Raw genomic sequence first — 22,977 nt, forward strand, 5'->3', positions numbered from 1 at the left:
AAATGAAACGATTCTCTTTAGATGTCGACAACATTAGCGGTTGTTGTAAGGTTGTACGTGACATTGGTGTAGCCATTGGTTAGGCCTTTGTGGCGTGATATTGCTATTTTGTTATTGGTGAAAGACCTTTTGAATGAAAAAGAGAACTTGGCACTAAAGAGGTCGGAGCACACCTCGGAGGCACAAGTAATTGGTGCAAAGATCACGATATTTGAAGGCGAGAAGCTATCGGTAATTGCTGCTGTGGGCAGTGTTGAAATCCGAGGGTTGAAACTGTGTTTTGATGTTTGCGGTTCGACATTGAGACCATAATTAAAACGTTGCGTGCACGCGTTACATCCCGCTGTTTGAAACCACGGATTATAATTTAGTTGTAAATGGCCATTTATATGCCACATATAATGTGCACGTTTGTTACAGATATCGATTGATCTTCATCAAAAGCTTGCTTTTTTCTCTGTGGATGAGATTATTTTGTTTTAACTGTGTGCCTTTATTTTCTGTCTTTGCAGCTAACTCGACTCTGCTTGGCGGTGGAGGAGGTAATGTTTTGACTTTTATTTTAATGCGCACACAAATGTTTATGCACGCGCGCACACACACACCGCACTAGAATGACACACACACAAGGCACATGGAAAAATTATCCAAGAACAACATCAATACAAAGAAATTTGAACGTTTTTATCTGTAAAGTGACAATGCTTGAAGGGTTATTGTCATCTTGTGCATGTGTTTGTATGTGTGTGTGCGTGGACATGTGTATGTGTGCGTGGGGAGCGGTGGTGCTGCCGTGGTTAGCGCTACGCTGCGCTACTAAACCAGCATCCCAAGTTCAATTCTCGCTCACGGCCAACACCAGTGTGACGATTATCCAAACTGGTCCTGGGCCTCCCGTAGGCCTCAAAAAAGTACCTGGTGCGGCATGTAAACATTCCTTCTGGGGAGACAAAGGCGGCCGGGCGTAGTGCTTGCCACTCACCCCCTCGTGTACTTTTCTTTCATAGGTACTCAGCAGCAGCACTTACCCGAACTCTCCGTAAAGGCCAGACGGGGGGGGGGGGCGGGGGGGATCTTTGTCTTTGTGGGAAAAAGTTCCTACAACGGTTTAATTATTGCAATGAACTGCACTGCAATCTCGGGTCACCTGGGTTCGATTCCCGACACTGCGTACCTACGTCAACTCGTCCCTGTGCTCGACGCAGCCAGAATTACAAGCAGCTGCGCTTGTAACAGGCGCAGGCGATGCTCTCTGCACAGGCAGACAAAACGGTCGCTGAGAATTAATGGCGATGGTAAAAAAAAAATCAAAGCTTGAGCTATTTTGGAAGATGTGCTCATTATCAGCACGTGTCTCAACTGCCTACCCGGGGTAAAGTAGGAGGACCCCTTCTGTTATTGTACTTGTAAAATCATTTCAAACTTGAACGGAATTAAATCGCCTTTCTGAAAGTTGACACACGTTGTGAAGATGTTGCGTTCGAGCCCAGCTCGTTAATTTCCCGCGCCAGGAGCAGGCAACTCGGCACAATCCCCGAGATGGAAACGCAGCAGCAGAAGCAGCAGCACCGTCTTAGTCGCGTCACCTCCCGCCTCCGAAATCCGAGCGCAGGGGACGATGTTGTGCTGTCGATCGTGGTTTCCAAGGCGCTGGTTCTCACGGTCGACACTTGCGAACTGTTCTAATTCAACGTTGGGGGGGGGGGGGGGGGGGCGGTTGTGGCGGTGCACACACCTGTAATCCAGCAAACTTGGCGATGCAATCCCGGAAACTTGGGATGGCTATCTGCAGGGCGCAGTAAAGTGCCTGCGGTGAGTTTTACAGCAAGCGGGTTCATAACATATATTGATTGTTTGGAGAGTCATCCTCTGGAATGTTGTGAAGTTTTTCTGAGCCCCTCTGGTTTTGTTGTTCTTGAAAATAAACGATAGTGACACCCGCCAGGCTCTCAACGTAGGGCCCTGCTTGCTTGGAGAAAGTGTCGGGTCTCACCGAGGCTCTCCTGAGTGATTAACGTCGGTAAGGAACGGTTGCTAAAGATCTCGCTTCTGTTTGTCTCTCCATTTTCTCTCGCCTGCCTTACGCCCCCCCCTCCCTCCCTCTGCGTTGTTCGTGCTCAATCACCACACGAGCTGCTTCTCCCATTCGTTAAGCGTCTGTTTGTTGGGGGTAGAGATCAGAGTCGGGGCCAATCGCTCTCTCCCTCCGCTTGAGTGTGGTCTGGAATTCCCTTTCAATTGCTCTCGTCCAGGTGATGGACTAATGCATCATCGGTTCGGCCATTAATATTGCTTTGAAAGCTCACGACAGCTGCATCGAAAAGCATGTAATAACAGAAGTTTTTCGATTCGTATACGTCGTCTGTAAATAGGTTAGCGTCTTGTGTGCGGCTACTAAGAGGCATTAGCATTCACTGGGTTTTAACGTGAGTACAAAGCCACGTGTTTTTAATTCCCTAGAAAGATCCACGCCTTTGCCATCGTTTGTGAAAGAGTCTGTTGCTGGCTTTCTCCCCCCCGCTACGTTGGGATGCTTAATTTTGCGTCCACGGCTGCTCATGCTTTTTATCACCGCCCTTCCCCCCCCTCATTACGCGACGCTCTACCGCGAATCTGCGCAGTATCTGGAGAGCATCGCTCACACTCTGATCTCCGCGAACAGATGACTTTCCACAAGCGCACGGGGCTTAATTAACTAATGACCACCTTAATTCTATCCCCCCCCCCCCCCCCGCGCTCATCCAGAGCCGAGCCGCGTGAGTTTGGGGTGCGTCGTTGAGGCTCGACAGTAACACACCACCCCTCCCGCCTCCCAAGCCACCAACAAAACTCCCCAAGCAGCCACCATTCGACTTGGATGCAGCTATCCAAGCTCTCACAAAGTCAGAGCTGAATAAAAACAAAAATGACAATAAAATAATAATACAATTATTTAAAAAAGTGGTGTTACTTTTTTTTCCAAACCATTTACAAAATAGGAATTCAATACACAGGCCTTCATCATTTTGTATATAGGATGTATGCACCGATATCACTGGCTGGCAATCACTGGTTTGATGCATCCTTGCTGCCAGATGTACGCACGCTCGAGCGATATCCCAGGGGGTGTAACTGTGCTCCCGGTTGAACTTTGCAACGCAGCAACTCCACGCGACGAGGCGCGTCTTAAAGAACCTCAACACGGGAACACCCGCACATCGTTGAGCAGAGGGTCAAAGCAGCTTGACCGTGCCGGCAACGGGCGTGACGGGCAGCGCATCATCGTCGTGCGATCGTTGGAATGCAATTTGCATGTGCACTCTGATAAAACTTTAATGGCCACTCCCCGCGTTTTGAGCTCAGAGCCAGAATTTGAGGGATCTGTCACGTTAAAATTAATGTCTGCCATGTGGTTATTCCATCAAGAGGGGATGTACACTTGATTCTACAGGTAGCTTCTTCCACCTATATCAGGACCAACAATGAGGCTTCTAAAAACTCCCAAGGGCTACAACCGTCTGAAGCGCTTGCTTCAATTTGCCACGCTTTGCACGCAGCGCTATTTCGTTTTCTATACGGACGGCATCAATAATGAAAGGTGTTTCCGGATACTTTGCCACGGCGTCCTTTTTTTATCCCAGCACCCCTCCTCCTCCCCGTCTGGCCGACTAGCCGAACGCAACCGTGCTCAACCGCCGAGCCTGTCCATCCGGGGTCAGTTGCTTCGATTCTGCAACCCGCTCGCCCAATTCCGCCGGGGCGCTAGCTAACCCTGCAGCTTGCCGCGGCTTGCCGCGGCTTGCGCTTCTCAAAGGGGCCACCCCCCGAGTGTGGCCAACGGCAGAGCCCGAACCGATTCCTTGGAAATCGTTCGCACCCGAACGGGCACTGGTCCCCTTCTGATTTCAACGAGCGACGATTGGCTACCGTGGTGGCGAAGATTCTTGTCGCGGAACGGAGCTGCCGTGCTTGCGTCGGGCCGGCCTGAGATGAATCTCCCCGTCTCGGTGGCAGCGCTCGCTGGAAGCGGCGGCGTTTTTGCCGGCGGCACGGACGGGCCGTGCGACCGGCGAGCGAGGCGCGCGCCATCTGCGGGGGTGGGGGAGGGCGTTACTGCGAGCGCCTCCGGGCCGTGTCTGGAAGACGCCGCGACACCGCAGATTGCTCACCGAGGGCCGCGGCGGCGCAGAACGCCGACGGCCACGTGAGTGGGCGAGCGAGTGACGAGCGTGCCGAGCAGAGGCGCCCCAGGGATTTGGCTTGCGCAATGGCGTTAATTTCTATCCGTCACGTCGCTCCGATGGAGTCTCACAGAGTGTAGGAAGCGGCGTGTGTCAACGTGACACTTTTTTGCTGATTGGCCGTGTCGGGTGGTGGAGGGTTACGACACATTTATAAATAACGCACTGCGCTGCAATCCCGGTGACCCGGATTTCGTGGTTTTCTATTCACACGGGTAATGTGGGCGTGCGTTGGGGCTCCACGAGTTTGGGCTTTTGTTGAATGGACACCTGGCGTGGAGTGTTACTATGAACATTGGCACCGGGAAGACAAAGACGGCCAGGCCACTTGTCATGCTGACGTTAACACTTAGCTGCTCCGTGCGTCCCGGCCACTCACGGGCGTGGGTATGCACTGGAGCCTGTTCTAGCCTCGACTAAGCTGACCCAGTATCCATGAAGTCACACCCTGATTTGGGGTGAAATTGAGTCTATTCCAAATTGAGTCAATTCTTGCGATCGCCAATGCATTTCAAGGGCCATTCTTTCCGCATGGAATTTGCTTGAATCGCCAGTCTGATTGGATGGATTTGGCAATGTGTAGCCAAGCTAAACATAGCCGAAGGTCCGCGAAGCTAGATTAACAAAAACATCGACTAGGAATCTGATCCTAATTCTACGTATAATATTCCATTCAGTCTAACGGAGACTTTTGCCTGGGAAATTGCCTTGAGAAAAACTGCGATTCGCGGATGCGATTGTCTTGGATGGAAATTTAAGAATGGATAATGGTGCCTTCAGGAAACTCACGTGCAAAATTAGGATGTTTATTTGTCCTGTGCACTGTAGATAACTTTAACACAAAAAAACAAAATACCGGCGATTTGCCCCATGGGGGGACCGGCAGATATTCTGAAGGCAGTTGTTTCCAAATTATTCCACAAGCAGTAGCAATTTAGACAATAGGTGATTTCAACAGCCGTGCTATAATCTTCCTCATTTATCTTAAACACTTGTAGTTTCTGCACCCGCAGGTACACCTGAAGCAAACGTTTCTAAACGCAAACGATTAAAAATAAACAACGGTTATTACGGACGTTTTAATTTTCTTGAAGTTACTGCGACAGGCCCGGGCGGTGATTGTTATTAATATTACGGCTACTACGCCAGGCGGATGGTGGTGGCTGTGTGTTCCTGATTAACGACGATAGCGGGCTACGTACGGTGTGTGCGCGCCTCCAGATTAACGCTCGGCCCAGCCGCCTCTCTCTCTGACCCGCTCGCTCGCAGCCTGCGCTGCTGCGGCTGCATCGGCCGCTGCTGTTTTCGTTTTTCCCTAAAAATCGTGCAGGATTAAGGGATCGTTATTGATCTACGTGCTGTCTTCATTCGATTTGAATTTTGGGAAGGAGTTTTATTCCCTCCCCACCCGCATGTATTTTGGCACCGTTGCCCACGTACATGGTGCCAGAAAATGTGTTTAAGGTTTGCCCGTACATTGTCTTCAGTCGCACCCAAGTTGAGCTTTTCCACATTGGTGTAGGCCATTCTGTTGAGCTACCGCTTGTGGCCAGGTCGCTTCTGCAAAAGAGCTAAACAACACAGTGGGCCTTACCTGGTAGAATGGGAATAGTTGGTAAACAAAAAAAAATAAGTCGGTTGATAGTCTTTGGTTCTTTCGGTAAAGTCACGTAGGTATAAAATAAACTAAATTAAATCACGACGTTTCGGGCGCAACACAAGCGTCCGTCATCAGGTGGGACATCCACAGCAATAAACAATTGGCCCACTTTAGCGCATGGATCCCTGCAGTCACGAAAACTTCAAATCTAAGTCAGTTGAGTTGCATGGTCCAGGAAAAGTAGGCGTCCTCGGAGACACCGTGAAAGATCTACGCTCACGTGAGGGCTGCTGCAGAACGGGGGTGGAGCAGTGGTGATATGGTGGCAGTGGTTTGCGCGCCGCGGATCTGGTGACCCGCGTTTGATTCCCGGTCACAGCTGAATTCCAGTGGTGGAGTGATATTCAAACCGGTCCTTACCCTCACCCTCTCCTGAATCTACCCGCGCAAACGAGCGCCGTGAAGTATTGTCGATCGACTCCCATGACAAATACGTATGGGGGGGGGGAGGCTTTTGTTCAGCGGTAGTTTGAAGGAAAAGTGCGATTTTGTTGGGTCGTTAAATGATTATTATCCGTAAGTATTAAAATACACCGGCATGCTTGCATATGCTTATGTTTCAAAGCTGTTAACTGACATAAACTAATGACACCACTCGCCATAAGTAAAGTTACTACTGAGTGATGGATGCCCTTCCACGCAGCACCCGTGCGGTCATCATTCTGCACCGATGTGACCCATAACAATACTGCCGTAGTAATAATGAGCCACCACTGTGACCAGATGTTAACTACCTCGCCTGCTTTACAAGAGGTCGTGGGTTCAATCCCGACGCTGACGGCTGCTGTATATTTGGAGTTCGCGTGTCTATCGTTCCTCGTGGTCGTGTGGATTTTTCTCCGGCCCCTCTAGTTTTCTCTCCATATTTAGAATCGACGTCACGCGTTTTGAGTATTTAGCTGCTGCTATCCATTTCCACGTGACGGAAAGCCACTTCGTTAAGCCATCATTTGTGATCGCCAGGTCGCTTCTGAAGGAGAGCTACATATTCTTGGTTCTTTCGGTAAAGTCACGTAGAAGGGATTTTTTTAAAATATTTATATAATTTTATTATTTCCCTTCTACGTGACTTTACCGAAAGAACCAAGAATATGAATCCCTGCAGTCACGAAAGCTTTAAATCGAGAGCTAAAACTTAAAAATCGTAGCCATATTCGTAGTAATAACAACAACAATAATCTTTATTGTAGAGTACAGTTGATATTCGCTCCAGTCTCACGGAGCGAGGCTGTTCTCGACGGAATGCGCCTCGTTTCACAGACGCAGTCTCCGCGGTAGTTTGGCCAGAAATCCGAGAGCAGGCCGCGACGCTTGCAGTTCAGTGGCCTAACCACTGCGCCACCACTCTTACCCCCTTTCCCCTCCCCTCGTCCTATGAAGGATCACAGACTCCAGGGGTTTACTGTACGGTCCACAGTTTGGGTTGCATAGCCACAATAACACTACCGTGGTTTATCTTCGATGTATATTTGTGTGTCTCTGTGGGTCTCTGTGAGTCTCGAATGGGTTTATTATTTGGCCCATAGTTTGGGTTTTGTGGCCACAATCACATTTCTCACTTGATGTCAGTGGATCGCTAATGTTTTTCTGAGTCTTTACGTATTTTGTGTCACCCTGCATCTCTATGAGTCTCTACGTATTTCTATGAGTCTCTGTGGATTTGCTATGGTCCTTGTTTTGGATAGCATGGCCACAATCGCGTGACTTGGGCTTGTTTTTAATTTTTCGTTAATGAAGGAGACCTGCACATCAGCCTGTCGATGTTGTCATGGCTAATGATGGTAATGCATGCAAACTAGCAATACGCAGTACACCACAATTTGCAATAAACGATTACACTTATCTCACTTCATACATGTACATATACACACTCGCAACATAACATACTGTGGTAGACAGAGAGAGAAAAAGAGAATTGCTATCCTTTTGAATAATTGATGAGAGAATGGATGAGATTTCGCTGTGCGTATGTGAGTGTGTGTATATATATATATATACACTGCTGTGTTTGTTATTCGACATTGCATGCGCCCGCTTAGGTGAGTGTTCCTTAGCACTGCAGCAGCATTTCATTTGAGTCGTCCACAAAATAGGCGCCTAAAGAGTGTGACGCGTTAACTTGTGCAACCATTGATGGAGACCAATCCAAGAGTTGGTGACCTCCTCCAGGGGAGCAACTACCGAGGGGGTGTTTGAGTGGCGGGCGCCAGATCCAAGGCACACTTCCTGCCGAGATGGATCACAGCTGCTTCGAGGCCCAAAGACAAAGATCCCCCATATAGCCTTAACAGACTGTTGGGGCAGGTGCCATGAGCGAGCACTCAGCGCAGCACATGAAGGGGTGGGTGGCCAACACCATGCCCCGCTGCCTTTGTCTTCCCAGTGGTGATGTTTACACATGGCACCAGATACTCATTTAAGGCTGAGTCTACCTAGGGGAGGCCCAGAACCGGTTCAGGTAATTGTCACTGGTGTTGGCCCGTGAGCGGGAATCGAGCTCGGGTCGCCGGGTTGGTGGCGCGGTGCGCTCAACGCAACGCGACCGCACCAACACTGGCACATACCGAGAGTCCTTCATCCAGCGGCAGATAAAGAATGATCGCTCCCCGCCGCACCCCCCCTCCCCGGTGGGATGATACGGCCTTGTTCGGTGGGGTACAGCGGCGTCAAACTGGCCGAGATGTCTCGTAGGCTCGCAGACGTGTTACGCCTTCGTTCATGCAACCAGCGGGGGGTCCGCATTTTGGCATAAAATTAGCGATGCACTACGTAAAGTATGACGGCACGTCTCCACACCACTCGCAGACACGGCGACATTTTACAATACAACGTTTTGTGAGATACCGGGCTGGGCAGTTGTAACCACAAAGAACGTGCCGTGTGTGTGTGTAAATATACGGGGAGCGGTAGTGTAGCGGTTAGCATCCCTGTGTCTCTCCGAGCTATGCTACGAACTCGGTGACCCGAGTTCGATTCCCGCTCACGGCCAACACCAGTGACGATTATCTAAACCGGTTCTGTTACTCCCCGAGTCCGACTCGGCCTCAAATAAGTACCTGGTGCGGTGCGTAAACATCGCCACTGGGGAGACAAAGGCGGTCGGGCGTGGTGCTGGCCACCCACCCCCTCGTTTGCCGTGCCGGCCTTCATAGGTGCTCGTGAACAGCACTTGCCCCAACAGTCTCTTTAGGCTATACGGGGAATCTTTGTCTTTGTCTGTAAAATCCATCTTATTTTGGCCTTTCCATACACAGCACAGATTTCACCGTAATTAAGGCTTGCGTAACCTTTTTTAAATTAATGTTAAATGTAAGCAAGCGGTTATATTTTCTCCCCAGTGACTGCACTGATTGGCCTGCACGAATAGGGCAAAGGTGTGTGTGTGCATGTGCGGATCAATGGCAATACTGGAAGGGCACTGCTTGCTTAACTTTAGTAATGATTCGACTTCAATTTGGGATGCGTCGCCAAGGTTACTGCCGGCCGCAGTAACTTTTTGCGCACTGTCTCGGCGCGGCTAATTGTTACATGCTCGCGTTAAGGGATTTTATTTAGGCCGCACGGCACCATGGGAAAAGCCGCACGGCATCATGGGAAAAGCCGCGCGCAATCTCTAGCGCGCATATATCGAACGTCCTTAATAATAAAGGGAAACATTGCACCATTAAAGCATTTCCGTAATTTTAAAACAAACGTGGCCGGAGGCCTTCATCCGGCAGTGGATAAACAATAGCTGACGACGATTATAACACGTCAGCTGTGTGATGGTTTTATCCCCTTCATTATGCCGAGGTTTGTTGCTTCGATAACTTGCATGGTAGGGGAGCGCTGCCGTGATGATGATTCTTACGAAGGGCGGAACCGCTGTGCGCTTGGCATGTTGATTTACTGCTTCCATAAATAAATTGACTACACTTTCAGTTCATGGTACATCGCATATGCACAATAAACATATATATTTTTTTATGTATAATGAACTTCTTTCGCACCGTACGTAGCCAACCGTGCTAATGGGAGGTGCGGGGGAAGGACAACAAACTTAACACAAAAAGCTGAATATTTATTTTACGCGAGAGAAATCCGATGAGCTATGAAGCTGCTTTTTACAGATGTCCAGCAGGTGCGGGTCAGAAAGGTTAATGCCTGCTGTGGCGGTGGCCGGAAACAGGGAAGACGGTGACGATTCGTGAGCGTGCGCCAAGGAGGGACGGGGGGAGACGCACGCCAAGAATTAAGAGGAGAGACCGAAAGGAAAACGGTGAACAAACGCTAATTAGAGGCATCATATTGACTGTTCGTGAAAGCGAGTGGGCTGGAGTAATGAGATGAGCTCGCGTGCGTGGGAGCTGCACGGATTGTTGCTGCGTCGCGAGCTTGTGAGTGATAGCATCCCAACTTGCTGCGGAGGCCTGAACCCAGCAGTGGATGAATCAAAGCTGATGGCGCTAATGAGCAGCGCTGGGCCCTGCCTGTGCCACGGGGCCGTGTTGTTGGTGTTTTTGCTCTTGTTGACGCCAAACTTTGTGCCGCGAGGGCGTATGGGACTTCACAACGCCAAGTTCCCGTCGCAGCCAAAAAATGAGCAAAAGTCGGGGGCGCGCGCGCACCCCCTTTGTTTATTTTTTTCACGATGTGTGAGCCGAGCGGAGATGATGCCCATGGCTGAGATGCTGGGGGCCGCCGGCGGAGGTGGGGCGGGGAATCTTCTCGCCAGCCTAAAGCTCCCTGCCGCAGTCCCGGCTAATGAGCGACCATATGGCCCCCGCTAACAAACCGTCAAATTGGCCGGCTCGCCGTTGCCGGGGGCTTTACTGTTGTTGAGGCACCTGCGGCGGCGTGGAACTCGTGCACACCGCGTGAAGCGCCCCCTCTCTCTCTCGCGCGCGCATCTCTCCCCAACCCCCCACAAAGACAAAAGATCTCTCGTGTCGCCTTAACGGAGTGTTGGGGCAAGTGCTGTTAGCGAGCACCTATGAAGGCCGGCACGGCAAACGAGGTGGTGGGTGGCCAGCACCACACCCGGCTGCCTTCGTCTCCTAAGTGGTGATGTCTGCACATTGCACCAGGTACTCATTTGAGGCCGAGTCGAACTAGGCGAGGAGGCCCAGGACCGGTTCAAATAATCGCCGTGAGCGGGAATCAAACTCGAGTCGTGGGGTTTGTAGCACAGCATGCTAACCGTTGCACTACCACTCCACGCACGCTCGCGCACACTCTCGCACACATGCGCGCACACTCAGCGCAAATCCTCTTTTCAGCTTTTCAATGAGATTGTTGTTTGTGCGGCTCGACGGGGATTGTGGCAGGCAGGGTAGGCTTGCTGTGGAAACCTTGCGCGCGGTACGAGAAACGCCTTTTGGACCTCATTACGTCCGCTGTTTTGGGACTTGGCAAAACAAAGACGTTCTTTTTAAACAGTTCAAGGAGAAATCAGAAACTGTCGCAAAGTATTAAGGTGGGGAGAGAGTGCGCAATCAGAGACGACGTTTCCAAATTATTGAGATAACCCTAAAGGTGTCCCTGCAGTAAGCAGCAGCACATCACTGCTCAAGTACCCTATTTTATAAGTGCCCCTTGGCATGTGTAATTTTTTCATTAATTTTAAACTTTGGGTCTCTCCGCAGAGGCGCTGCGATGCTCTGCGGGCTTCAAATACTTAATTCCGCTGCAATCAGGAGTGTGTGGACATTAACGCCAGCCTTCCACTTAATTTGATTACAATACGAGCGGAATTTTTTTTTCAATCGTCCTTCAACTGTCTGAACACCGGGCGCTATCCGACTTTTAATTGTCGTAAGTCTGATGCTCATCAGCGCGCGCTCGTGTTTAATACCGCATATAAAACTAGCAGGGTGCAAACAATTAAAAGTTTCCGAAGCAAGGTTGTGACCACGTAGTAAGCGACACGCGCTCGTTTTACCATAAAAATACTGGAGCCATATGGGTTTTAGCTCGCAGGCCAGATGCCCCATGCGGTGATAGGATTTGCCACTGAAAAGGAGAGCGAGGGGGGGGGGGGAGCAATCAACGAGAGCCCGTTTACCAGGACTGTCATTGCATTCAGCATCTCTTGTGGGGATCTCGAGGATTTGTCCCAACCTCCTCGCGCGCACGGCGATAAGCCCCCCGCACTTTGCGTACACCCGTGGACAGACGAGAAAGGACAAAAGGCAAACAAAAAAAGAAAAAGATTAAAGACTGAAGACATATTGGGCACGACACGCCACGGAAGGGGCAGAGAGACGAGTTGACGCGGTTGTAACGATAACGCGACGCCCGTCGATTTCGCGAGGTTTCCGACTCGATCCGCGAGGTTGTCATCAACTCGGTTGTCATCAACTCGGTTGTCATCAACTCGGTTGTCATCAACTCGGTTGTCATCAACTCCGTTGCTATCAACTCGGTTGTCATCAACTCGGTTGTCATCAACTCGGTTGTCATCAACTCCGTTGCTATCAACTCGGTTGTCATCAACTCGGTTGTCATCAACTCCGTTGCTATCAACTCGGTTGTCATCAACTCGGTTGTCATCAACTCGGTTGTCATCAACTCCGTTGCTATCAACTCGGTTGTCATCAACTCGGTTGTCATCAACTCCGTTGCTATCAACTCGGTTGTCATCAACTCGGTTGCCATCAACTCGGTTGCCATCAACTCGGTTGTCATCAACTCGGTTGTCATCAACTCGGTTGTCATCAACTCCGTTGTCATCAACTCGGTTGTCATCAACTCGGTTGCCATCAACTCGGTTGCCGTCAACTCGGTTGTCATCAACTCGGTTGTCATCAACTCGGTTGTCATCAACTCGGTTGTCATCAACTCGGTTGTCATCAACTCCGTTGTCATCAACTCGGTTGTCATCAACTCGGTTGTCATCAACTCGGTTGCCATCAACTCGGTTGCCATCAACTCGGTTGCCATCAACTCGGTTGCCGTCAACTCCGTTGTCCCGCTGTGAGCGAGGGGACTGCTGGTCACGAGGAGCTGGCTGTTGCAGTTACCTCTGTTTCCCGGCGTGACGTTAATTGTCGTCCAGTTTGTGCCGACTGCCAAAGAGCGGAACGTAAATACCCGCTCGCTGAGAGTGGAAATTCTAGACACGTGTGCCACGAAGCCTTGCAAGAGATACCTTAAGTTGACTTGCTTTTAATGAATTAATATTGGCCTCGATTTAAAGGCAATCTCGCTACATTTGTTTATTGACACGTAACGTGTCTGCGGTCAATGTGTTTCACCGTTCTAAGGCGGTGTTAATGGCTACCAGGGTGAATTGCTTTAATTTGTCATTGTATACCGCAGTAAAACGCATCCTCTTAATATTTAATTAATATGAATTAATATTGTTTACTTGCTGTTAGTCTCTCTAAATTCATTAGCCGCGTCGCAGGAGAGAGCTCTTGCAGTTTTTCTTTTGGATCTGTGTATGACTCATTGAATCCATTACACCGGCACACAATCTTTTTCCTGCAAATCTTGTCACTGTGCCTTTTTAACATGCAGATTAAAGCAGTCGGCCCACTTTGGTAATTTCCCCACAGAAATGAGTGGCCAGCGATGGCATACGAAACTTTCTAAAAGAAAAAACCGATCGCACCGCTCTCTTATCTGCCACTGGTCAACCTCTGGGTGTGCGGAGTCGTTTATGGCCCAAACCCAGCAGGCCAGAGTTATTGGCGCTATCGTGCAGACATCTGCAGATCATAGTCACCGCCCCTCTGGTCGTTGGAACCCAAGCGGGGAACAACTCCTGCAACCCACAAACAACAAAGATAAAGATCCCCCGTGTAGCCTGTAACAGACTGTTGGGGCAAGTGCTTTTCGCGAGCAGCACCTATGCAGCCCGGCACGGCGCACAAGAGGGGATAGGTGGCCAGCACCACGCACACACACACTCACACACACGACCATATCTCTTGTCCAGAGCGCCTCTAAACACTCGTAACTGATAAATGGCAAAGCACGCGTGAGGTTTGCATTGGATAAGCAATCGCAAGTCGTACGTCGTAAAAGCAGTCGAGACACGAGCCCGCCACCATGATGGCCGGCTTGAAACGTTTCTCCCGCTACTCCCTTGAATTCTCCAACTGGTTGCCTTTGTCTCTTTGAATTTAGCAATTTGCACTGCAATAATAATTAGTAATGGTCATGGTTCTGACTTGTGAAGCTCATAGATATGCAAGGTGCGCACGCGCGCACGCACGGGTTTGGGAAGCTGACTATACTGTAATTGTTTGTTAAAAATACATGTTTTCGTGTTCGGCCGCCTACAATGCGTACGTTACGATCCGCGGGCGCAGCACCAGGGCACCTCCGATTAGCACGGTTGGCTCCGTACGGCGTGAAAGAAGCTCAGCACAGACACTACATGGAGACGTTTAATTTGTCTATTTAAAAGCTATCAGTGCCTTCCTTGCAGCAGTCGATAGAGAATGTTCGGTGAGAGCCTGGCGGGCGGGCGGGGGTGGAGGGGGTAGGGGGGGGATGCAGTCCGGCCTCCAAAGTTTACGTAACGCCTGGCATTTAGGAGGTGTCGGGTGAGACAGAGGCAGATAAGTCCCCGCAATTCCTGGGATTCCGCCCCGCTAAATGGGCCCCCATTGATTCGCTTTCAATTCCCCCTTTTGGCTTGCAAATCCGCCGCGCGCATGTGTGTGTGTCTTTGTAGGGCATCTGGCCTCTGGCTTGATGGAGCAAGCACGCACGCGCGTGTCTTGTTTACATACCTTGCTCAGGCCCGCAATGCCTTCTTGAGAGTGTTGGCGCGCTGGTTTAGGGGTCGCTTGAAAGTGTTTTTGGCAGCCTCGTGTAACGCCACCCCCCCCTCAACACTACCACATTTCGCCAAATACAAATAGAAGTAATTTGGGAAACATGACAGAAAACAACCATAGCCTGTGACAGTCTGTTTGGGGCAAGGCTGTTTGCGAGCACCTGTTAAGGCCACTATGGCTGATTAAGGTGGGTGGTGCTGTGGCTTATACTACTGCTGTTAAACTAAACTAAAACTAAAATAATTAATATTTTACCAGGTCAGGCCCACGTATGTACAGTATGTACTCAGATGCATTGCGGCTCTTGAAATACTGAATTTTGTACCGAATTGGAAAGAAATGGCTCTTCTTGTTATTTTGGTTGCCGACCCCTGACCTAGAGGATGCCCAGACCTGGTTCAGATCAGAGGTCGCAAACGGGTTTTGATTCCTTACCCGTACCGGGCCGCACCAGGGTCGCAAACGGGTACCCGTACCCGTATCCGGCCGGGTATGGGTACCCGTACGCTACCCGTACCCGTACCCTAACCGAAATGAGTGACAAACGGTTACTCACCGGTGACTCACGGTCTACCCGTACCCGTACCCGGCCGCACCAGGGTCGCAAACAGGTACCCGGCTGGGTATGGGTAGCCGGGTATCGGGTAGGGTACGGGTATCGGGTACCCGGTTGCGACCTCTGGTTCAGATATCACTCGGCACTGACGTTCGCCACGGCCAGCAGTGAAAGCGAGGCCCCGCTGGGTTCGGCGTGCAGCAGCAGCAGCAGCAGGCTCGCCCTGCTGTGTCAACGCTCCACCCACATCCGACGAATGCCGATCGAAAAACGTTGATTCTGACAACGCACAATATTGATGCAGGATCAATGGTAATCTGTGCGTCGTCACGTCCGTATTGGACGGATTGTTGAGACAAGTATTGTCAGCAAGTGCCTGCTAACGCCTCAACACACACAGGCACACTCATATATAATCTTCGTGATTACAAGTTGTGTGCTTGTGGGGTGACTGCATACTGCAGAACCCATCACCATTGGTTAGTATGTTCTTTTCTCAGTTTTTTTCCGTATAACTTATAAAATATTTACACTTGTCGGTCAGTTGAAAAGTGTGCATAGCATATATATAGATAGGGTTCGTCACGCTTTATATGACATCAATGCAATAATCCTCATTCTAATCAAGCCATTGGTTATCCACTGCTGGATGAAGGTCTCCCCCACTCCGTCGCTATTTCATCACTGTTGTCAAAATCAATATTTTGCCAATCTCGTCAAGGGGCATTAACCATCACATGAGCTTCGATCATCCTCGCAAACAGCAGCGGATTTTGACTGCTGGCCATCGAACAAAGACGATGTTCACCGCATCGCACGCTTTCAGATGCGCTTCTGCGGCTGTCTGGAACGCGCTCTCCCTTCCGATGCTAGGAAGCCACAGGGGGCTGTGGACTTTCAAATCTAGTTTGAAAACTAATTTATTTAGAACTGCTTTTTGTGTTGGCAAGGTTACGAAAGAAGTTCTACATATATACACTGTCTTTTGATAGATCAATCCATCTCACATCTGCAGATGCGCTAATCTCAATCTCTGTGGTGGTCGCCCTCCAGGACACGGTTCTCTCTTTTGGCTGCCGTTCCTCAACCGGCCTCGTCCATCGGCCATCAACCACTTGTCATGCCCACGCCCCACGTATTGCCCTCAAAATTCAATACGATGTCTCTAATTTGTGTTTTTATTCCCTGACTAACACGATCCTCTTTCTGCCTCTCAATGCATTTCCAAGCGCACATATCTCAGGATGAAAGTCGTGGTCGATATGATGAAATAAAAGAGGCTAACAAGAGCTGCCTTGGAGTGCCATTGAATTTGAGAATGAAAATCAACGCACCGTTGTAGCTTATGAAGAATGTTTTCACAGCATACGACCCACGGATGGTATTGATCATAAACACGGACACTTGACGAAGAAAATATAAGGAAATCCGAAAGGTGCTCGGAGAGATGCACGCTTGGAATTAAATAATCCATAATGTATAAATGAGCGATCCTACAAATGAGTACCTCTTGGTGAGACGTTCCTAATGGCTGCATTATTATTCATAGATGGGAACCCTCATCGGCCAGGGTCAGTCCGCTGCTAGATGAAGGCGTCCCCAAACAGCAGGCCACCTCTCACGTCCCAGCGATGGAATATTACACCCAGCACCCGCTGCACACTATCCGATTCCATCGCTCCATCTCCCCAACGGCGGTCCGTCCTCTTCGTATGTAGACCCCCCACCACCATAAGAGTGTGGAATTTCCACCAAATTGGCTTTCGGGCCGCCAGCAGGGATGCCCAGGAACCCGGTGCCTGTTATCGCATGGAGGCACTTTGAATATTAACTAGATGAGAGGCGTTTGACCTCCATTATCTCTTTTTTAATAGAAACCCTACTCGCCATCATTATGGACAGCAAATTATTACACTCTTACAGTTATAGTTTTCGTGAGTATAGGATTTGTGATTTGGGCATGAATGCGGTGCCAAGTGCCATGAGCCTGCCTCGAAACTGCCCGTCACGGGGTCTTTGATGTCAACTTTCTGGCGGAGAGCACGCTTTGATCGTCATAAACAGCAGCGACCATGTTCAATCCACTTCTGGATGAAGGCCTCCACCAGGCCGTTGCCATCCCTCATGGTCATGTGATGAACTGCTATCATCGCTCCTCTCACGTCCACCTTGCAGCAGAGAGCGAGCACCCTTGACAACTCCATCGCTCGTGAATGTTACTGACGTAGGCAAGGACACCAACTGCCAACCGTGAGGTTGCTCATCCGTATCTACAGCACGAGCGCAGTGCCATCGTTGTGCGGTGCTGTGCTCCCGACGTCCACGCTGCCCTCCTGCGCTAACCCGCGTGGTTGAGCGTGGCGAAGTATGGTGGACTCCCCCCCCCCACCACCAACGACCTTGCGTGGTGTTGGGGTAGGCCCTTGTCGAGGAAAGGGCCGTGCGTGTTTGCATGTTCCCTCCGGCACCATTCGCCGCGATAGAGAAGAGTCGACATAAAATGGAAGAGAAAAAAACCCAACAACTGACTTCCAGAAGAGGCAGCCTTGTCACGTGACCGACCAGAAGGTTTCACTCGACTTGTTTGCACCGACTGCTCAGCAGCAGCAGCAGCAGAGCGTGTCTCCGTAGTTCCGTTGTGCATCGTTAGATTTGGAGCTCGGCCGGATTTGTCGGTTACATTTCTGAGTGGACTAAGATTTATAATCAACGAGTTTTCGTGGTCACTTATTCAGGTCACTTTAAAGGTGGTAGCCACCCTACGTCCTGCCTCCCGAAGCGGGCAACCCCTGTACGAGCCTCGCCCATCACGACCCGGCTGGCGATGCCGATAACCCTAACCCTACCCTAAGCCCTAACCTACCATCGAGCGGCACACGTGGGAACATAAGTGCGACTTTGTCCCCAAATATGTTGTATTAAATCCGATTTGTTGGGCAATCAAACCGATAATCGTTAGAGTAATCTAACTTATTTGGGTTGCCCAGCTTTAACAATAATAACAATTATAGCATAATAAAGTGACAGAGAGAATAATTGAGAGGTTCAGCAAGCCACAGGCAAGCTTGAAAAAGCAGACGGCAATGGCGCTAACATTTTCCCAAGCTCTGCGATCCTCTTGAGATGTTTGGACAACGCTGGCGAGATTGGTGAAGTCTGGCGGGCGCTAAACCGACTGCGGTGGCAGGGCCCGCAGACGGTGCTGGCATTTGCGTGTCATGGCACGTCAGTCTTCCTCCACCACAGTGGTTCAAGGCTGTGACCCACAGATTCGGTCCGGTCCATTCAAACATCTCATTCATCTGTGGCCCACATTGCTCGTATGTCGAGTGGATCATTTTTCTTTATTTCCCCCCCCCCCCCCGAAGTGTGCATCCTTTAAGCTGCATCTCCTTCGGTGACATGCTATCGTGCGCGTTTACACTTGGACATCTGTGAGAAAGGGCTTCCTAGCTCATCGCATTCCTCCAGTCCGAATAAAGATTCTGATTCTGACGTTGAGAAACCAGCTTGGGTAAACAAGCGGCTCGATTTATATGCGTGGGTCGTGTGTGAAGTTACAGTGTACATTTAAAAGATTGGCTTTGACTAAATGCCTAGGATTAAGTATTCCACACAAGTCTTGATCTCAAGACAGGATTTTGAAATACCCTCGTGAACCTTCAACTTATTGGACTTTTAAGTTTGGAATGTGAATTATTACTTGACATGTCATAGTGTACTTAAACCTGGTAAGGGGATTTATAACGGCGCTGCAAAAGCCGCGATATGAACTCGAGTGTAAATCTCGTACAGTCTCTGTTTATACATGGCGCGTATTTGTCTTTCGCCCCACTCGTCCAGCTCCGCTCGCTGGTTCGCGAAAGATGAAGATCCCCCCCCATATAGCCTTCAAAACACGCTGTTTGGGGGCAAGTGCCCTTAGCGAGCGAGGCACCCGATGTCGAGTGTCGTCTCTCTCTCCACGCGGCGGGAAGCTTCTCCCGGTGTGACCGAGCGACGTGCGTGGCCCAGCAGCAACGCGGTGCGAGAAGCTGCTGCTGCTGCGGCGGCGGCGGCGTTGGCGTTCGATCGCTGGTGGCCGTCGCACCGAGGTCGCCGAACGTTCCGCACGCGAGAACCTGCTCGGGCTTGTCGTACGGAGGCGTGCGGTTTGAGCGCTCCGTGTTCGGCGCGGCTGCCCCCATTGTTCTGGCGTAAATATAAATGTAGGGTTTTATTTGGGCCCCCCCCCCCCAACCCCGTGAGTCAGCCAGCCACCACCTGCGAGCGCTGCAATGCGGTTCACGTCTCCTGCAGCTTCACTCGGCGTGCCAGACATGGTCTTTATGAGCGCTAATAACGATAATCGCGAGCGCCGCACGCTCGGGCAGCATTACCGTGGCCATTAAACGCGAATCGACATCGTAATTTTTTCGAACAGCTAATCGTGCAATTCGACTCGAGTGCTGCATCCAAGAGCAAAGGCAAAAATACAAAGGCGACCCTCCCCTGTGTTGCCCTACGTAGATAGCGAGCGGCACCCACGAAGGCCGGCACGGCGCACGAGGGGGGGACGTGGTCAGCAAAGCACCCGGCCGCATTTGTCTCCCGAGCGGCGATGTTTTACACACCGCACGAGGTGCTCGTCGAGAGCTTAGTCGCCCTCGGAGAGGCCCAAGAGCCGTTCAAATACTAGTCTAATGTTGGCCCCGAGCGGGAATCCAACCCAGGTGGTTCGCTTCATAGCGCGGTGCGATAACAACTGCGCTACCCCCCCCTACACAAATCGAAGGCACTCGCACGCACCGTGCACGCGCGCGCATATGCACGCGCGCGTGTGCCTTGGCTGTCTCAAAGCTTGGAGGGGTGGGGGGGATATGGAGCGGGGCTACCTGAGAGGCCAGGATAGTTTTGTAATTGACACATGGGTTGACATCAGTTGAGCTGCAAGCAAACGCAGCCCGCAGGCATCGCAACCGAGCAGTGAGCCGCAGCAGCCGCCGCGTGATCGTAGATGCCTGCCAGCGTCACGTCGCCAGCGTCACGTTCGCGGAGGCGGTATTAATGTGGCTGCTCGCGATGATAATTGTACGGTTTACACGTGCACCCCCGCATATGGGTGTAATCTCGGGACGCAATATCGAACGATGGCAGAAATGAAAAAGAAATGGCGTGAGCAAGTGGAATGAATGTGTAAGGTAGAAGGAACACGCGCATTTACAGCGGTAATATTAATCGCCATGGATTAGCACATGTGAAGAAAATGGGGATTAAGATTTGTTAAAAAAATCTAGATTTTGCGATTAAAATTGATTTGTTACGCTCGCAACCGCATCAATTCACGCATGTACTTCCAGGGTGTTGTACTTTGTGTGTTTATACTGCTGTAGGTTCTATATATTCACGCCACTGTAGATTCTATCTGCGCCGCAATTTAATTCTTGAATGGAATCGTGAACCGAATTTTGACAGTTCATCAAACCGTGGAGGGGGGAGTGAATTGTTACCTAGTTACGTTAGAATTCCCCGCTGATTACTGGGATCACGGGAGAGATTTAGCAACAGATTGGCAGAGTGATCGCGAGAGAGCGACGCCGGCAAGAGAGAAATCTTGTGAGAGAGAGTGAGAGAGCGAGTGCGAACAGGGGGAGATACAGATCGGGAACAACGGGGGAGGTCGCTGGAGAGATTGCGAGAGGGAACAAAAAGAGGGGGGGGGGGGGGGAGAAAGTGAGAGAGAGCAACGGATCTCAAGAGAAAATGAACAGAGAGAGAGCGAGCGAGAGAGTGAGAGCGAGCTGTAAAGAATTAAATAAAGAGACTTTATCACAAAAGACTGGGTAAGACCACTGCCAAGCCCAATAACAGTTGGGTCAAAACGCGCTAATGAGAGCCACTCGTCTCTCTGTCAGAACAGGGTTGCCACCTTTGAATTGAATAACGTTTGTACAAAGATCGCGTGGAGTATATGACACGAGATGGACGGTCCCAACGATACGGACGGTGCGATGTAAATAAGACTCACGGCAAAAGAACAAAGATTAAAATTATCTGTTTTTGAAGTCAAATCGTGGCACCTCTTCGTGACCAATCAAATCGCTGCCTGGGTGAATTTGTAACACGGCGGCATAAATAACGCGTCTTGAGGCACGCCCGATTGGCTCGCATCGAAGACGCCGTTGCGCTTCGTGTTAACAAAACGCTTCCAAACCGGTCACGGTGAAACGGGGCGCGCTTCTGCTGAAGGCGATGTGGCCCGTTGGTCGCGCCATCATCACTTGGCATTGTTGCCCCCGGAGCTATTGTTTACACGTTAATTACCGGGGCCCCCCGAGAGGAAAGAAGAGAGATCCTTTAAAAGGGATCACGACCCGAGCTGGTAAGAAGCAGGGCGATTATAGGCCTGACACCGGCTCCAAGAGAGAACGCAGGTCTCATTCCACACGAGGGCCCGGTTAAGTGGACATTCAGCCGCTGTTATTTCTCCCCTCTCTCTCTCCCTTGTCGGCTTTATCCACCCTTCCAGAAGTAATAAACTCCCCGTGGTCACCTGCGTGCGCGGCTATCTCTTGTAGGAGATCATCCTGCGGCTGTGCGCGCGCTTGTGTGTGTGCATGTGTGTGTGCGCACTGCGCAGCGGAGAGACAGCCGAGGAGGAGCCGGCGCTGGCCGGCGCTGCGACTCGCTGCCGCTGGCCGGCGCGGGCAGCGCCACTGAGCTATATAGCTACAGGGGTGGGACGGTGGGCATGCTGGGTAGGCTGGGCATGCTGGGTAGGCTGGGCATGCTGGGTAGGCTGGCCATGGTGGGCACGCGGTGGCAGCAGTGGGATCGGTGGGAGCTTGAGCCATCGACGTGCCAGTGAGTGCAGGAATTCGGAAGCGCGCACGCCCAGATCACCACGTAGACCGCATTGAGCGTGCATGTTCATTTCATGACTGTTCTGCCTTAAATCTCCCATGATAAATATACGATGAAGCACAATTGGTGAGACAAATGAACCTGCTTGTTGTTCCCAAAAGCTTTCCTAAAAATAATGGCGGTTACGTTTTTTGACGTTTGTACACCGTAACAGCGGAGAGTTTGGCGTAGGGGATTGCACGCTGTGCCACGTACTCCGCGACATGAGTTTAATTCCCGGTCATGACCAGCGTCGGTATCCAGCGACCCCATCACCCACCCGAACCGACCAGCATGGCGAATTATGGTCAGATAGCCTCCATGACCAACACGGCGTGGGGGAAAGGCTTCAGAAATGGATTGACAGAAAGGGGCTGTACACGAATATTGTTCAATTTCGAGGCTGTTGCCTAAGTGAATGACCCAAAGTGGGGAAAGCTGCGTTCTCGTCTTCCCAGGGAAGATCATACGAACCCGTTCACGAGATGTATAACCAAACACGGACCGGAAGCAACAGGAGAGCTTCTTCATTCTTGCCTGATGAAGCCGATTGTAATTATCAGCTAAACGTCGTACTCAAATTTCTCTCTTCAGCACACCGGTGGGCTAAAGAAGTGAATTATTTTGTCCTTTGAAAAACGTGACACATTTTTTACTGTTTGGCCGTGTCGGGTGGTGGAGGGTTACGACTCATTTATAAATAAAGCGATCTGACCCAAAACTTATATTATGAATAATATTGGTCGCGAAAGCCTGCCACGTGTTAAATTGACAATCGCCCTGTTTTTTCTATCAAAGGTTCATGTGCACCAGGGCCACGATCCCAAAACTCCAAGCGGGCAGCAAACAAAAAAACTCTTAGGAACTGACCGAGATGATTTTGACCTT

At 50.6% G+C, this 22,977-nt stretch overlaps 1 protein-coding gene across 1 annotated transcript in view; it reads left to right on the forward strand.

Moving 5' to 3' along the window:
- Window positions 1–22,977, forward strand: part of LOC133341180 (ADP-ribose glycohydrolase MACROD1-like) — a 59,633-nt gene that overhangs the window by 153 nt on the left and 36,503 nt on the right. Inside the window, exon 2 of the mRNA XM_061549634.1 lies at window positions 513–542. Within this exon, the coding sequence (XP_061405618.1) occupies window positions 513–542 (30 nt within the window). The remainder of the gene's footprint in view (window positions 1–512; window positions 543–22,977) is intronic.

This window comes from Lethenteron reissneri, chromosome 11, assembly GCF_015708825.2.
Source record: "Lethenteron reissneri isolate LAM-NWPU_2019-01 chromosome 11, ASM1570882v1, whole genome shotgun sequence".
NCBI lineage: Eukaryota > Metazoa > Chordata > Hyperoartia > Petromyzontiformes > Petromyzontidae > Lethenteron > Lethenteron reissneri.